Here is an 18,720-nt window from a genome sequence, read left to right as displayed (position 1 = left end):
ACAATAACCATCTCTGCACTCTCCCTCCTTTCTTGGTTTTATTTGTTTGAGAGTTGTTTCAAACGAGTGTTGTTTAAGGCATGCGAAAGAGACCCTTCCATGCTTAATGGTTTAATCTCTTCGAAGGTTCATTACCAAGGCATTACATCTCTCTCATGCCAAGAACAACTTCTTATTTGACATTTCTCTTCATTTAGTGGACATAACTCTCATTTTTGGACTAAAATGATTAAAGAATGGAAAGGTAATTAAAAGGACTAATAAAATTAGACTAAAAGAAGCAAGAGAATAAAGTCAAGTCAGGTTCAATCGGACGTTAATTGAACCCATTGAGTCTTAAGTCATTTTATACTCTCTAGTGATGACAATGGCTCAAGAATCAATGTCTACCACCTCCCTTGAGGTAATTCCATGATAGGGAGGAGGTTGTATTGGTCTTTCATTATCATTTATTGAGCCTTTATCCTATCGATTCATCGATCATCACGCAATGAGTTTGTGTCAACTGATGATTTATGAATCGAGCCTACCTCTCCCTTAATCAGTTTCATGATAGGGAGAGACAGAAAGGACAAACATCTCCTGAAAATACTCTATTTTTGCTCTATTTCCATTCTATTGCAACAGGACAGTACTAGAAAATAGTGGCCAACCAGCCACCTCATTTTAGACTAGCAGTACCAATTTCATGGCAGAACAGAGCAGAGGCTGAGGAGAAAATAGCTTAATTTTTTTACTGCAAAATAGAACAGTTCTGATAGCAAATCAGAGAAGTTTTCAGGCGAAAATTCATGTTCATGCATGTGCAATTCTTCACTATCCGTGGCTCGTGCAATTAATGCTAAGAGTAGTATGTTGTACTTAAATTAGTAGTTCATTGGAAATTTGTAATAGCTAGTTCATTAATTAGTTAGCTCAATTCTAATTTGTACCAATCAGATAGTGTAGTTAATTCATCTATTTGGTTTATAATATTTAGCTTAATTAGGACATTTATTAAGAGCCTCCTCGTGAGGGAAAATATGTAATAATGTGTGTATGTCTCCCTTTTATTTACTTGCTTATAATGGTAGCATCATGTTTTACACTTTCATGTCATTGCCATGACTTATATCCATGTTTGCACGCATAAGGTTCAGCTCATCATACTAATCAAATGTTAATTTCAACTTCCTTAATCAAATACGTGCTTTTATCGCATTCCTTGAATTAACTCACATGCCATACTAGTAGTTGAGCCTATTAATTGCATGTTGTATGTGTTGCATTAATCCTTAATTATGTTGCATTGCTTAGGATCATGCATTTTTCTACTCATTTTTTTTTTTTTTAGCTTATCTTGGAGTACAAGATGAGCAGTTTTCCTTTAGCATAATGCATGCGTGCGATTGTTTCCATATCAAGCATGTTCACCATAAGGCTAAGTACTTGCTATATCTCTTGAATGCCTGTGGATGGAGGCTTTTCGCTTAAGTTGGGATGATTAGATTAAATGTACATATGAGATCACTTTTTCAAGTGGTACATATTCGAAACACTTTTCAAACAAACACGAAATCGAAGTGTTTCAAAGTGGGCGAATTAGTCTACACTTGTGTGCATCACATAGTAACGATAGCATAATAATTAGAACAATAGCATATAATGTAAATAAAAATCACATCATGATTAGTAGAGGCCGATCTTTGATTGGGTGAGTGGGGTGCTCAATTCATGACCTTTTCCTCTCATATATAAGTTCCCGAGCCGAGACACTTTGGTGATGACGGACAAATGGCCTTTTGGCATGAGTCACGAGTTTCCTAAATTTCCCAAAAAAATATTTGGGTGACGACTCTGAAATCTGGCAAAGCAATCTATTTTTGGCATTTTTGATTAAAAATAGATTTTTCTAAAAGATTTGTCGGATTTGGACTCTTTTGTGTTTTTTCTATTTCACATTGCACTTGTGAAATCAAATTCAAAACCACAGGAGTTCGAACTGTAAGACTATCGTATCCAAGGAGACTAAACCCCTCCGAGGAGCACAAGAAACTAGTTACAGTTTCTCGTGACTCTGTTGGGAATTTAGAGAACTTGACTTGGACTTCATGATGTGAAATTTTATTTACAAATATATGTTCTTTGCATTTGCACCTGCATCGTTACTCTAAATCACTGTGTTTTCCATTTGCTATTCCTAAACGGCTTGCCTAAAAAGCTTGCCAAAAGGTTGGCCAGTTATAGGGTCTACCATGTTGGAAATACAACTCTTGGATCTAGATTATCGTCGTACCGCTTGATCCTCCTTTCACTTCTCGGTGTTAGGTGTGAGAGGCATATTAGGTAATCTTGCTGAGGTACCCCTTTTGACCAATCAGCCTAGTTGCATATCATAAAGTCATAGTGACTATTCCGACATATGACAGGATGCTCACCCGTATGTAGGATTTTGTGAAACTGTTTGCTTGAAGTAGTAAAACCCTAAATCATGTCAAAGCTAAGACAGGGACACCCTAACCTCTCATAGGGGTGTTTTGAATGCTTTTGTGCAAAATGTGAAATATTTGGAAATGTGCAATGCAATCCTAGGAGAGTCTTAATCTTGAAGCGATTCTTTTTAACATTTGAGGGTCATATCAGAATCAGAATTTGGGTCAAAATCTAAGAGTTTGTGTTTGATATGGTTGAATTTTTAACAAAACAAGAACTAGGGCCAAAAATTGTATCTTGCTTTGCTTTGACTGGCATACCCGTATCCTAATCTGATGAGGCATTTGTTTTTAATGCAAGATTTGTCTGAGCCAGAGAAGAAGCAGTACCCGCCTTAACCCATCATAGTCCATCCAATCCTAGAAGAAAAATCGACACAGCAAAGGTCCAGTCCATCTGATCTCCAAAGGCTAACTCAGAAAAGATCCATCCACTGCTAAAAGACCCATTCTAAAAAAGCCTATTCCAATCAAACTTGTCTAGACTAATCCAGTTCAGAAACATCAAGTATAATCAGGTTGAAATTCTTGTTAGTCAGCTCTCAGGTTACACCCATCCATTTCCTCAATTGCCAACTCAGTAGGCCCGTGATGACACAGAGTCTAGAAGAAGTTGTGGCCATGATAACGACCCTAAACCAGGGAATTACCATGTAGGAGGAGACCATTGCTGAAATGAAACTCCCATCTGGGGCATCTACTACACATCCAATCTCGGGACCCCCAGCCAAACTTTGACCCACTTTCGTTAGCTGAAGATTTGTAGGGTCTAGATCCCCGAGAAGGGTTGGCTCAAGCTCGAGTTTTTAGACCCCTGGTGCAGCCTAATAAGGGGATTTTTCCCCTTGATATTAATGAGCTCAACCAGACCTTGTTAAAAATTGCTAACCTTGATAAACAATTCAAAAAGGCATAGGGAATTACCTCAATTCCAGACATTGAGGATGGATACACCTAGGCTGTCGTGAGGCTCCCAAACAGATTCTAAATTTCACACATTGACCATTTTGACAGGTCTGGAGATCCTATGGCACATATCTGGCTTTTCTTGGACGTCCTGAAACCAATGGGTTTGACTAAGCCTCAGAAACTCTCTCTATATGGAAGAACCCTATTGGGTATTGCACCCACTTGGTATGCCAAGTTGAAGGATAAAGTGAAGCAGAACGAGGAAGATTTGGCTGAGGCGTTTGTCAATCAGTATTCTTACAATACCCAAATTGAAATGACCACCCAAGAGCTTAAAGCAACCCACTAGAATCCAGAAGAACCTTTTGTGGAATTTGTTACAAGATGGCGAGCAAAGGTAGCACAAATGACAGATCAGCTTTCTGAGAGGGACAAAGTACGGACAATGGTGTAGAACCTTGATCCTGATATGTTACAAAAGTTAATAGTCGTTCCGCTATTCACTTTCAAAAATTTGCAAGAATTAGGGGTTCAGATTGAGAGCGCATTTAACAAGGGGATTATTTCTAGAGCAAGTGAACCAATAAGGAGGGTGTTTTCCAGGAGTACCAATGCTAGCAGTAGCACTATTCCCAAACCCACTAAAATCAATACCGTCGCCATCGATCCCAAAACTGCCTACCTTTTTGCCAATACCAACCCACAAACAGCTAGCCCAACCCGAGCTCAAGGCAGAACTTTCACCCCCCTCCATATGAGCCTAACTAGCGCACTAAAAGTCATGATGGAAAGAAGGTATCTTGAACCCTTGATCCCCAACCTCTTCCTGACCCACTCCCTGCTGTAACACGTCCGCGAGGGACCCCGCTACAGTTCGGACTCGATTTGTGTCACGGTTCTTAATCTGAACCAAAGAGTCCAAATCCGGCAAATCATTTTGAGAAACAGATTTTGAAAAGAAGTGCCAAACATGGACTGCTTTACCAAATACAGAGTCGCCACCTAAATGTTTATTTTTTGGGAGAATTTAGGAAACCCTGACTCGGTGCCAAAGGCCACGTGTCTGTCATCACCAAAGTTGCCTCGGCTCAGGAGCTTGGGTACGATTGGGGAAGGTCAGCTATGAGCACCCCCTCTCGCCCGATCCGAAGATCGGCCTCTACTAACCATGATATCCAGTTTTGAAAACGTTATGTGTTCTTATTTCGGTTATTAGCCTAGAATCACTATGTTATGCGCACAGCAAACAAGTATAGACCAAATCGCCTAAATTGGAACAAAACATAGCATGTTTGTTTTGAAAATGGTTTGCTACTCGCAAGTAGGCTAAAGTGCAGGTTTTGCCACCCTTGAGTGGGCTTTTAGAAAAGATGGTTTTGCCACTATCTAGTGGGCTTAAAACTCACAGTTTTAGTGCATTATTCCAATTTAGGTAATTCAACCTCCACCCACAGGCATTCAAGCAGTTATATCACATAAGCATATAGCCTCATGGTAAGCATGCTTTTATGGCAGTCACTCACACACATGCAAGGATGCTAAAGCATAAAACTCACCGAGTACTCCAAGCCAAAACAGAAGCTAATTAGAAATCCATGCATGATCCTAATTATACAGGAATGCCTAATGCAACACATGCAAAATGTAACTATAGTAGGCTCGGCTATTCTAAACATGGCATATGAGATGCAACAGCTAACAAGTATTCAACTTTGAATTTGAAATACAAATGCAGTTAGTATGATGCGCCGAGCCAGTGCATGTAAGACAAATGTATGGATGCACGCATGCATAGCATAAGGTATGCTAAACTAAACATGTCCTAATACTAACCATCAAAGCAGGTAAGTAAAAGGGAGAAAGAAGTGGGGATTGGAAGACATGCACACACGCACCCACACTTATTACAAATACGCCCTCACTCGGAGGGACCGAATAAATATTACAGTCCGAATAAATAACTAACTACTTAATTAATTATTACAGAATTCCTATTTAACTAACAAATTAAATGCAAAGGGAAGGTGGCCACGGCCCCCGCCTTGGGATGCGCGAATGATGCATGCTTGACCCATATTGCCCGAAAACTCGCTGCTATAGCACTGTTGCCTCTGTTTTTCACTGCCCTGCTCCTCTGAGGACTGCCAAAGTCTAAGGGCATGCTCTCTGGATGTTGGGGAACACCATCGGCTGGGAGGAATGGCCACCGGCCATGGGAAATGGTCACCGGCTGCTGATGAAGTTATCGGCCATTTATGGATTGCCGGTCAGCACTGTATTTAACCGACCGGCCAAATCTTCCTGCAGAACCTGCAATTGGCAGCAACAGAGGGCAAGCAGTGTATGGCATGGAATTTTTAGGCAAATGTATGCATGGACACACTCCCTATCATGTAATGGACTCAAGGGAGCATGGCCCTCGACCCTCGGGCCACCAATCACGCATTTCGATGCATGATGGCCAAAGAGTCAAGTATGCATTTCAATGTCAAATGTAATGCACACAAAACATACAAGGGACCCAACCTCAATCATGGTTGGTCAAGAGGCGAGGCAATGCACAACAATGCACATGCGACCTAAGCATGCAAGCAAACATACAAACATGTAATACAACTACATGGCACACACAATGCTAACAACATAACATGCACAACGCATTGAAACATGGCATACACAATGCAAGATGGACTTACACCAGTGTGAGTGGACCTCAGCCACACCCACATCAGTGGCCATGAGATGAAAATGAGACACTCGAAATGCGTGCACATATGCACGCAAACCGAGGACCGAACTTAAGGCACGAATGCCACTTTACCAAAGCATGGCAAGACATGGAACATGGTATGCAAACATGAAAATTTCAGCACTAAAACATGATGCTAAACAGCCCCGAAACATGGCAATATAGCACCCGATGCATGAGACGAATCCCGAAATGCAAAACTAGGCATACGCAATGACCTATAGCTATACAAAGCATGCATTATTTGAACATGGAATGTAAAGACAGAGTCAAGACAGCCCAAAAATAAGCACATTTACAGTTCTAAGCAAGGTCAAACAGTGAATGCTAATGGGGTTAAACTAGCATGCGAAAGGGCCCCGAAAGCAAGCTAATGAAGCAAGTGAAAGCCGCTGACCCCAAACAGCTGAGGGCCCTTCAACAATGTTGGAGAGGGGCCCAGAATATGACCTTCTACAGTTTATGACCGAGCCAAAAACAGTGCATAAGTATGCTCAAAATACTATGCAAAACAAGGCCAAAAGAGAGCTATAACACAAAGTACAAAAAGGATGCCTCAAGCAATAAAAGACCCTCAATGAAATATGAAGAGGGGGTCAAAATAAGGCCATTTTCAGTTCGGACTAGAGTCCAAAAACAGAAGCACAAGAGGCTAATAAATCATGCAAAAATGGAGCCAAAAAAGGGATATAAAGGCAAGTGGAAGATAGAAGCCTCAAATAGTGATGAACCCTTCAACAACATTGAATAAGGGATCAAAATAAGCCACTCTACAGTTTATGACATGCCTCAAAACAATTTATACATAGGCCAAAAATACTACACAAGAAAATGGCATACAAGAGAGGCAATGAAGCAAGTGCAACAAGGAGGCCTCAAACAGTGAGAGGCCCTTAAACAAACATGAAAAATAGCTCAAAATAAGCCTAGTTCTAGTTAGGGTCGGAGCCCAAAACAACAAGCAAGTGTGGCTAAGAAAGCATGCAAAAGAAGGCTAGAAAAAGGAAGAGAGTGACTCACCCTTGAAGAGCAGCAATGCAGCAGCCTTTGATCCAAGAAAAGGAGATCCTAACCTCTGAAAATTAGCCTCAAATGGTTGGAATGGAGGATGGAGGCCTTGTGCTATGGGTTGGTGTGTAAATGGCCAAGGATAATGGACTTTAGAGCTTGGAAGAGGGGGGTTGAATGTATAGATATAGGGTTGTATCTATAATGGTGCCTCAGCTGGTTTCTTCAACCCTTCAAAATGGTGGTGGAGGGCTGGTTATATAGAGGGAGAGAGGCAAGAAAAGGGGGGGAACAAAACAAGTTCAAATTTCCCCCCCCCCCCAAAAGGCAAAATCTCGGACAGAGGGTTTGAATGGAGAATAGCTGGCACAGCTGGCATGCACCATGCTTGAGGGGTGCAAAAGGGTCATATCGGCCATGAAAGGAGGTCATCGGCAAAATAAATGGCCGGTCGGCACAATATAATGCCGACCTACAATTTATGCTGGCCGGTCGGATAAATGGAGTGCCGATGGGTGGCTGATGAGGTCAAAAAGTGCCGGTGGATGTCCATATTGAAGCCCCGGAATTTATCTTTCCAATGGCGCAAACCTTGCATTAAAATTCCTCCTGTGGAAAAAGTTATGCCCGTTTTGGTGAAGCCGCGCAGATTCGATCCAACCGGGATGATGCCCAACTTCAGCTGCTCATATCTCCCCCACCCGGGCTTGGCTTTAAGAGATTCTTGAGTGAAAAATGAATCCCCGGAAGTAAGCTTTCCGACGGCGGTGGCCCCATAGCTAAAATCCAAGTGTACAGACAGATAAGCCCGATTCAGCGAGGGCTGCTCGACTCGCTTCTACCCGGATTCATGCCGAACTTCTCCCAAACTAGTTTTCTCCTCTCCTTTCCTCTCTTCTTCAACTCCAAACCCCTAAACAAAGTGTTTTGAAGGATTTGCCTCTCTCCTTGCCGAAGAAACTGAACATTTGCCCTGCACACCTTTCTCCACCAAGTAAAACATCAGTGGTGCCCAAGTCTTAAGGGCGGTCAAAAATGGGGTGTCTACACCTGCTAGACATAACCCCACCAAATGCTATGCGTACCATCAGCAGTGCGGTCATGGCATCGATCATTGCTATCGCCTTAGTCATGAGGTTCAGAATCTCATCGACAACCAAACGATAGCTCCACCTCAAGAACCCAATGCTACCACCAACCCTTTTCCCATCCACGACTAAGTACCTCTTCCTCATCTTAACCTCATCCATACACTACATCCTACCTTCTACTCTAGTATATATATCACTCCATTCCATTTGCCCACGCCAGAGGTATTCATTTTTGAAAACACTAATTTGTGCATGATGGATACACCGAATCTGGTTCGGATGCACCATATGCGCCAAATGGCCGAATCCACTACTGCTGAGATGTTGGGAATGATCGAAGACCTTCAAGGAACGGTGGCAGATTTAACTTTTAGCGTTCCGACCCCGTCCTTTACCACACCTCATGCTGGGGATTTTCTACCCAAGAATTCTCTAATTTTGGGACAAGCTAAAAGTGGAATGGGCTAATCAAAAACAAACAGGGCCAAAGCAAGTAGCAAGAACGAGTCTGGGGTGACTATTGACCCTTGTGAACATCTCCAATGGGTTGTCAAAGCTCTGAAGACTAATGACCTGAACAAATGGCAAGTCCTTGCACTTGTTGAAAGGGTTGTAGATAAAACTTTTGCTACTCAACACACCAATGCTCAAGTAGGGGTTATTCACAGGTTGGTAAACAAGGGAAGGCCAAATAATGAGGAAGGATGCTTTACCAGGAACACCCATCCTAATTTCCGTCCCATGCCCATGAATACCCAACCAACATCTATCAACCCATTTGCCAATATTTCTAACACTGATTCTTCGTCTTCCCAAAAATGAACTTTTGCCCATCTCCATATGAGCCCAACCTGTGCATTGAAGCTACTGATGAAGAAAGAGTATCTCAAACCACTCAATCCTCAACCTCTCCCTAACCCTCTCCCACCTAGACATGACCCTACCCAATATTGCATATTCCACTAATAGTATGGTCATCATACTAACCGTTGTTTTAGCCTTTGCCATGAAATCCAAGACCTGATTGACAAAAGGGTCATCACCATACCCAAAAATCCCAAAGCTGTCAATACCCCTCTCCTTGACTACAATAGATAGTCACTCCATAACATAAATCCCATCTATGGCTTGCCAGCAACTGACCTTGACCCTAGCCAACATGGTCAAAAAGATGTGTGGGGATAACCGGGGTAATTATGAGGCTCGATCCGTAAGACTCTGTTTGAAAGTCTAAAATTAATCCTACTAGGTGTGGATGCTTGTATTTCTGAACTGAAGGCAGGTTTGGACCCTTCTGTGGGCTACTTGAAGTATTTTTGAATTCTGCAGATGGACTTAGAGTGTGAAAACCCCTTTTGTCTCAAGAGTACTGATTTTGTTTTGAATTGTGTCCGATAAATAGTTGAGTTATGAGTTTTAATTTCGTTATCTTTTCTTACGTTGGTGCGCCAGTTGAGTCTCTTCCTTTTAGTTTCTCTCGTGTAACCTCAAGTCTTCATTTTTCTAAGTAAGAAAGTGGGAATCAAGTTTTTGATCATTTTGTTGTGCCTACAGTAATGCATGTGTGACCTTTTAAAAATCGAAGAGGCTTTGAATTTGTTTTTTGAATGAGATTCCATTAATAAGCTCGGGTATTGAGAAGGATCCCCCAAATGGTTTGAGTAGATTCTGACTTATCGGCGCAAAGTTCTTCATGATGTCAAAAGTTTAAGCTGCTTCTTCAGCTGTTTCTTTTACAAAACTTGCGAAAATGGATTCGAAATTGTGCTTGGTATTCTACATTGTCCTGGGGATGCTTTTCACCTGTAGGCGATCATTTTGGCAAGCACAAGACAACTTTCAGATCTCACAATCATAGAATTTCTCTCCCTGGTGTCTTCATTACTTCAAAAAGAAATGGATAAAAGAAACCAAAAAGAAGAAAATAAAAGAAAAGAAAGAAAAAGGAAAAAGAAAAAAAGAAAAAGAAAAAAGTCAACCATCAAGCCAGGGGTATTCATTGGAATGAAATCCAATCAACCATGAGAAAAGGAACTTTTGTTTGAATCTGGGGAAGCTAATGCGAGGAAGTACCACATTGTAAGAAAAACCAACTTTGCAAGTGGAGCAAAAGAAAAAAAGAAGACATGCATAAGAGAATGGAGAACCAAACTCAAATCAAGGCAAAACTAGTTCCGATGTTAGGGCAAGGATAACTATTGATAAAATTCACCACAAATGCTATAATACTATCCTTGAGAGGCTCGCTAGGCTGAAAACCCGAGAGGGCGACCAAGGCAAAAGTTAGAGCATGAAAAATGAGAAATCAAATAAATTGAACTCACAAGGTTGAAAACTCTAATGGACGACTTTGGTAAAAGTTAGAGCACAAAAGGAGAGTGTCAATACCCGAGTTGTGACGACCCCGACCTCCGAACTATTATATTATATTGTTTCAATAAGCGTAATTGCATGATTGTGTGTTGAATTGTGCGCTTACATGCTTAATTTTGTAGTTATCTGTTATTACATGGAATATCTGTTCAAATTGGCAACTTAGAGACTGAAATTGAAATCCTAGATAGCTTCACAAACTAAAATTGATTAGCTTAATAGACTAATTAGAATATTTAGAATTTTATGGTAATTTTAATTGAAAATTGATTTGGATTAAAATATTTAGAATAAACTGGTTGAATTAATTAGAATTGAGCCCAATTAGTTGGTATTAATCAACCTTGATTGTTCTAAACTAATCTATACCTGTATATAGCCTAATTATGTCATGAGCTCATATGATATACAACTCTTGGCTGAGAATTGAGAGAGAAAGAAGGAGAGCTCAACACTTTAGAGAGAGATAGAAGAGATTTATAAAGAATTGCTAGAGATTTGATGAATTAAGCTAGGCCAACACTTGTATTCAACACTAGGTATGAAATCTATCTTTAATTCTTGGAAATATTGCATGGAGACGTTTAATTCAACTAGTTCTAGCACTTATTTGCATCTAATTAAGAGATAAGTGTTAGATTTCCATGAATTGGGTGGAAAAGAGTTTAATTGTATACATGCATATGCATTTTGAGTTAGAATTCATGAAATTCTTACATGCATGGCATTTTTGTAACTTAACTTGAGGGTTTTCCCATGTTTTCATACTTATCATGTGGGTTGATCAAGTTGGGAGTGTTTTCAAGTTATATAATGATTTTCCATGTTTTTGTACCAGAAATACAAGTTTTGGGGCTTTGAATATCATGATTGAACTTCAAACATCAAACTGGAAAACCCAGATTATGACCAGCACTCTCGAGCGAAGAAATGCTCGCTCGAGCAGAAAATTCACGCTCCTAGTATTTTTACAGAGACTTGCATCATGATCGAGCGAGAAAACCTATTCTCGAGCGGACCTTATTTTATGTTACTCTTTGCTTGAGCGACAAAACCCACGCTCGAGCATATAAATCACACAACCAGTACTTTTGCAGAGTTTATAGACCGCTAGAGCGACCGAAGTTACGCTCAAGCGACCACCCTTATTTTTGAACCCTCACTCGAGCAAAGGAAGTTGTGCTCAATCGAGGACCCTACTTTCAGCAAATTTCGACTAACTCTTCTAAGTGCATAATTGCATTCTTATGTCATTTCTAGTATCCTTAAGCACCTAATGGACTCATAGAATCATAGAATGAGTTAGAGACACATGAGAAGAATTAAATTAAAATGAAATGGTGCTTCAATTGTGCTTTTGTTATGTGTTTTATTTAGGTCAACGTCCGAGGCTTAGTGACAACACACACTACTATGAGTAGTAACTTTATAAAGATATTTTCAAGTAACATTTATTTTGAAATTGTTATTGCTCTTGAATTCAATATGCGATCGATTGAATAATTTAATAGAATGTTATTTTCTATCGATGAATGAAGTTCACTTTTGAGCCTGTATTGTGGCCTCCATTGACTATGGGCCATTGCCTGGGGGTAACAATACCATGGCTATTGAATTAATTGAAACATGGAGATCTCATGTTTGACCCTTCGTGGTCCATTAGATTGACCTTTCGTGGTCTATTGGCTTGACCTTTATAGTCTATTGTTATTGGAATATTATTGCCTCATGGATGTACCACTTAATTTAATATTAAAAGATATCGATAATGAAATTTATTGGTTAATGAGAATTGATTATTGGGATCTAGTTTGGCAATGTTATCGAACTTCATTCATATAACCTCTTTATTCTGCTATTGCTCACTGGGCCCTGACTCACTAATTATTTATATATATATATATATATATTCAGGTGGCCAAGCTGAACATCAAAGTTAAGAAAGCCTCAAGTTTACTTGAGTTAGCCTTTTGAGGAACTTCCAAGTGAAGTAAACCAGGCTCAGGTGGAGCCATGCTAGTTAAACCCCTTTTTGTTTGTTCAATGGTTTTGTATTTATGTATAATTATAAGACATGAATGGTTGTACAAATGTAATGAATGTACTTTTGGTGTACTTTTGGAGAAAATCTTTTCTTATTATACGAAGCTTTTTTCATATACGCATGGCTCTATGGATAAATGTTATGTTATATTATACTTTCGCTAAGCCCTGTACTTTATATTAAATGGATTATCTATATGCAGGCTGAAGATAATCTAAGATTACTGGCCGGTCATGACGCTAAACCTATAGGGGGGTTTGGGTCCTAACGGAGTGCTATCAGAGCACGAGTTATATCTCACTCACTTGTCCATTGAGCTATAGAGAGTCTAGAGAAGACTTCAGGATTGCATTCATGTTTATTTAAATGCTAGAGTGAGACAATTGGTACAATTACGTATTTGAATTTGTATATATATACATATTGTGCTTATTATGTTTATCATAATACAAGTTTTATATAGAAAAATGGTGAGGAGAGGGGGTGATGAGCTAGAGGAGGCAACTTCCTCAAGACTAGATAGAATGGAACGGATGATACAAGACATGGCTGAAGCCATAAGACAACAACAGTAGTGGCAACATCAACAACAACAACCACCACCTTCACCCCTAATGCCTGTACCACCTCCAGCTCCAGGGTGTCAGACAGAGGACTGTGTTGTTGCTTTGACTAGCGAATTTAAAAAGATGAAACCAACATTGTTTATGGCAGAATTGAACCTTTGAAGGCGGAAACTTGGACCTTAGGGATTGAGAAATTATTTGAAGTATTCCCATGTACCGAAACTCAGAAAGTATAACTAGCCGCATTCACCTTAGAAGATGATGCCAGGTGTTGGTGGATATTGGTTCGTGACGAGAATATGGATATTACTTGCTTTTTAGAAATCTTTTATAAGAAGTACTTCCCATAATGTGTGCTGGACAGGAAAGTGTCTGAATTCATGGAACTCAAGCAGGGAAACAAATCGGTTGCTGAATATGAAGCTCAGTTTACAGAGTTACCCCGATTTGCACCTCCTATGATAGATACAGACTACAAGAAAGCTAGACAATTTAAGGGGGGTTTGCGTGACCCAATTTTGGATAGAATCAATGTGCTCAGATTGCCAACATATGTGGATGTACTTGATAGGGCGTTGATAGCAGAGGATAACATGGCTAATCATAAACAAAATTTTGAGTAAAGGGGCAGAAGACGGAATTTTATTAAGTAGGCAATGACAACAAACAAGAAGTTAAAATCTAGGAGTTCTAGTAATATTGGTTCCAGCCAAGGTGGCAATTCAGCACCCACTTGTGCTACTTGTAGAAAGAAACATTGGGGTGTTTGCTACCGCACATCGGGGGCTTGTTATCACTGTGGAAAGACGAGACATATCACAAAAGATTGTACACAACCACGTCGAAGTGGGAATCATGGTACTGTAAGTTCAGCTAGATTTACTCCAACAACAGGAACAAACGCAACACCCACTACAACAAGAAATGAATAGAGGCAATGAAGGATTTTTGCACTGATTCTGGGGGATACTCAAAATACTGAGGCTGTGGTTTCAGGTACTCTCCCTATTTGTAATCAAGATGCATATGTATTAATTGATTAGGGTTCGACACGTTCTTTTGCCTCTTCTGTGTTTGAAAATAGATTAAATAGACCCATGGAACCATTGCCCTATATGTTGTGTGTGTCTGCCCCATCTAGGAAACTTGTTTTATGTTCATCTATTTGTGGTGCTTGTGAAATACGTGTTGATAATGTGATATTGTTTGTGGATCTACTGCCTGTTGATTTTAGACACTTTGATGTAATTTTGGGAATGGATTGGTTGTCTAAATATTGTGCAACTATTGATTATGTAACAAAACGAGTTTTATTTAGACCTCCAGGGCATGATGAAATTGTGGTTGTGGGTAATGGAGTAGTACCTCCGCCTTATTTGATTTATGCAATGAAACCTTGTAAATTACTCAAGAAGGGATGTCAAGGGTACTTGTGTTATGTAATGACTGAACAAACCATGGATGTCACCCTAGATAGTATACCAGTAGTGAGGGACTTTTTGATGTGTTTCCGGATGAATTACCTGGACAATTGGTAGATAGAGAAATTGAATTTACAATTGATGTGATACCAGGTACACAACCAATTTCTAAAACTTCCTACCATATGTCCACTACTAAAATGAAAGAATTGAAAGTTCAGTTACAGGAATTGCTTGATAAAGGGTTTGTCAAACCGAGTACATCACCATGGGATGCACTGATACTTTTCGTAAAGAAGAAAGATGGCACTCTCCGACTATGCATTGATTACCGAGAGCTCAACAAGGTAACAGTAAAAATTAAATATCCATTGCCACGTATTGATGACCTATTTGATCAGTTGCAGAGGGCTCATATATTTTCAAAAATTGACTTGAGATCGGGGTATCATCAATTGAAGGTTATGGTTGAAGACGTTGAAAAGACCACCTTCCGGACCAAGTATGGACATTAAGAGTTTTTAGTCATACCTTTTGGAGTTACGAATGAGCCCGCAGCATTCATGGATTTGATGAATAGAATTTTTAAACCCTTCTTGGATGAATTTATTGTCATGTTTATTGATGATATTCTCGTGTATTCGAAAAATATAGATGACCATGAACAGCACTTCAGAATGACTCTTCAAAAACTTAGAGAAAAACAGTTGTATGGGAAATTCAAAAAGTGTGAATTTTGGCTTGATGAAATCACGTTTTTGGGACACATCATTAATAAGGATGGTATATCTGTTGATCCTTATAGAATAAAAGCGGTTATTCATTGCCCTACCCTGACTAATGTGTCAGAAGTTCGCAGTTTTATGGGATTAGCAGGTTATTATTGAAAATTTGTTAAGGACTTCTCGAAAATTGTTGTGCCATTGACTAGTTGACTCGAAAAGGGGAACCATTTGAGTCGACGGATCAGAGAGAAATAGCCTTTCAAGAGTTGAAGACAAGACTGACCACAACTCCATGTAGCTCGACTTTCCGCGCTCCTTTCGGAAGGCGAATAGCCCTACAATTCGGACTCCACTTGTGGTTCTAAATCTGATTTCACAAGTGCAATGTGAAACAGTGAAAACACAAAAAGAGTCAAAATCTGAAAATTATTTTTGGAAAATCGATTGTTTGAATCAAATGCCAAAAATGGACTGCTTTGCCAGATTTCAGAGTCGCCACCTAAATATTTTTGGGAAATTTAGGAAACCCGAGACTCATGCCAAAGGCCATTAGTCCATTATCACCAAAGTATCTCGGCTCAGAAACTTAGGTACCAGAGAGGAAGGTCATGAATTGAGCACCCCATTTGCCCAATCAAAGATCGGCCTCTACTAATCATGATGTGTTTCATATTTACATTATATGCTCTTGTTCCGGTTTATTAGCTATTTTTTTGCTAGGTGATGCGCACGTAAGGTACAGACTAGTTTGCAATAATTGGAATACTTGATTTCATGTTTTGTTTTGAAAATGTTTTGGGAATTTTGCCACTTGAAAAAGTGGGCTAAAATTTAATCAAACTATACCATCTGAAGCACTTAGCCTTCATCCACAGGCAATCAAACAGTTATATCATTTAAGCAATTAGCCTCATGGAAGATATGCTTTGACATGGCAACACAAACATTCAATGCAATATGCTAAAGCAAGTAAATACTCACCTAGTACTCCGAGCCAAAGCAAAGCAAAATAATTAGAAAAAATATGCACGTTCCTACTTAAATGCAACATGACTAATGCAACACATGCATTATGTATTTTATAGGCTGGCTATGAATATGGCATATGATTCGATTTAAGACATGTGATAAATCACGTATTCAAGCAATGAATTTAAACATTTGGTTAGTATGATGAGCTGAACCTTGGATGCATGCAAGACAAGTGGATGCAAAACATGAGAATGCTAATGAAACGTGATGTTCTAAACTAACCATTGTAAGCAATTAAATAAAAGGGAGAAAGACGTGGGATTGGAAGGCATACAAAACTGGGCGAATGAATAATAATTAACTTAACTAAGCTAATTAACTACTTTATTACAACTATTTAACTAGCTATACCAATTATCAATATGCAATGGCTATAACCATACTAATTACAAGAAGATTAATTTACAACTATAATAATCATAACACTAATGAAACAATTAATCGCATTTGATAAAGGCTTAAGTGAAGATGGATGAAGGTTGCATGCACAGCGCCTGAGAGCTACTCTGTCTATCCAAGCCAACTTTGTTTCACCTTTAGCCACTGTCTACTTTCCTACAGAACTGCACTGCTAGCCACGCACTGAGGGCCAACCGTGCATCAATGATGGCCGGTCGGGTCTACAGATGGCCAGCAGTGCATCAATTTGGTGCAAAACTCTGTTTTTGTGTTCTGAGGTGAACCAGTGCATACAAAGTATTCTCAAGCTCTGTTTGTCCCTTTCTTTCTTCTCTGTCATGGGAAAGCCTTAAGAGAAGGTTGAAATTGATTCCAAAGCCATCAATGAGCAAATTAATTGCTTAATGATCTTGGATACAATTTTGGACAAAAAGTCAATGAATGTAATGAATAAGACCACCCCTCCCTCTTGTCATGGAGTAAGCTCACAAAGGGAGGTTGCAACGCTTCAAGAATCATCAAAATGCCATGAATTAGCATGTGACGACTCTTGACACAAGGAACTTGGCATAACGTCCGGCCAAGTTCAAGCAATTCTAACCGTTTTCTTTATATGGGTGGTTTCAAGTTTTAAGTCAATTTTATAAAGCATTGCAATTCTTTAGTCCATTTGTCCATGGTGATGTTAAAGTCCTCTAAACAAGAAGTAATGTCAAATGAGAGCTTCTTCAAAAACATGAGAGAGAGAGAGAGAGAGAGAGAGACTATACTGTTGGCAATGAATCTTCGAAAAGATTAAGCGATTAAGTAGGATTCTTTCTTATGTGTTTTAAGAAACCTCAATCGGTTGAAATCATTCTGAAGAATGAAAGAGATGAATGGTGGATTGATTATTAAAATTAGACTTTTAGACATGGAAATGAGTAAAGAAAAGCTTGGAACAACATGTAACAAGTTATGTATGCAAACTTATGAAACAACAAATGAACTAAACAAAGCATGAACTAATTTAAAAGGCTTGGACAGCCCTAAAACAGCCCTTATAAAAGAAAAATAGAGGCTCAAAAATGCATGAAAAGAGCCTAAAAAGCCTAACAACAAAGAGATAAAACAAGGCTGGAAAGCAAGAACAATGAGGGGTGGCTAACCCCTCCACTTTTGAAACCTCAAAACATGATTTTTAGCCTTTTTTAAACTCTGAAAATCAGTGCAAGGAGTAAAGAAAAGGAGTGTAAAATAAAGATTTGAGCTATGGGTGAAGATATAGAAAGAGTATTAAACTCTATCTATTCTTTTGGTAGCTCTTCAAAACCAATCTTAAACACTTCAAATAGGATCAAAACAACATAAAAAAATAAGAACTAAGTAGTAAATGAAATAAGTGAAGGCAAGAAGGAAGATAGCAAGCTTATACCTCTCAAAGGAGTAAGCTTCTTGTTTGTGATCAAACTAAAGCCCCAACACACTCTCAAGCTTGAATTATGCTTTTGAAAGATCAACCAAGGCTCTAAGATGGTGAGACAAGGTTGTGTATGGTGCATGGAGATGACACAAGGAAGCTAGGTTAGCTCAAAGGTTGCTTGATAAGGAAGAAGAAGGAGAGAAGAGCTCTCAAGGTGTATATAGACTTTCTAAATTTTTTTCAACCCTCAAAACAATAACACAACTTCGTTTTTATAGAATTTGAGCTCCAAAATGTGATAATATCTTCAAATATGGACAGCTAGCGGCCTCCTACCCAAAACAGTGTTTTTCACCACCAAAAGTCGGCCAACCAGCCATTCATTGCCACGGCCGGCCATCATTGATGCCCGGCCGGGTTTTAATGCCCTCCCCTATTTTTTGGTTCCAACTCAGCTCAGGGTGGAAAAAGGTCTAAAAATGGGACTTAGAGATTCAAACAAGGTAAATGTTGAAGATTTGAGGTTATTT

General features: G+C 39.4%; 1 protein-coding gene across 1 annotated transcript; it reads left to right on the top strand.

The window, feature by feature from the left end:
- The first annotated feature begins 14,308 nt into the window (after nucleotides 1-14,308).
- Nucleotides 14,309-15,147, top strand: LOC145802370 (uncharacterized). Its single transcript, XM_082895090.1, has 3 exons — nucleotides 14,309-14,687; nucleotides 14,786-14,979; nucleotides 15,094-15,147. Exons 1-3 carry the CDS (start codon nucleotides 14,309-14,311, stop codon nucleotides 15,145-15,147), a joined length of 627 nt encoding a protein of 208 aa, XP_082751216.1.
- The last annotated feature ends 3,573 nt before the right edge of the window (nucleotides 15,148-18,720 follow it).

The sequence above is a fragment of the Camellia sinensis genome, chromosome 1, assembly GCF_055761805.1.
Source record: "Camellia sinensis isolate YWXY chromosome 1, ASM5576180v1, whole genome shotgun sequence".
In the NCBI taxonomy this organism is placed as follows: Eukaryota; Viridiplantae; Streptophyta; class Magnoliopsida; order Ericales; family Theaceae; genus Camellia; species Camellia sinensis.
The sequence above is the reverse complement of the archived record's forward strand: the minus strand, read 5'-3'. Positions and strand labels throughout refer to the sequence as shown.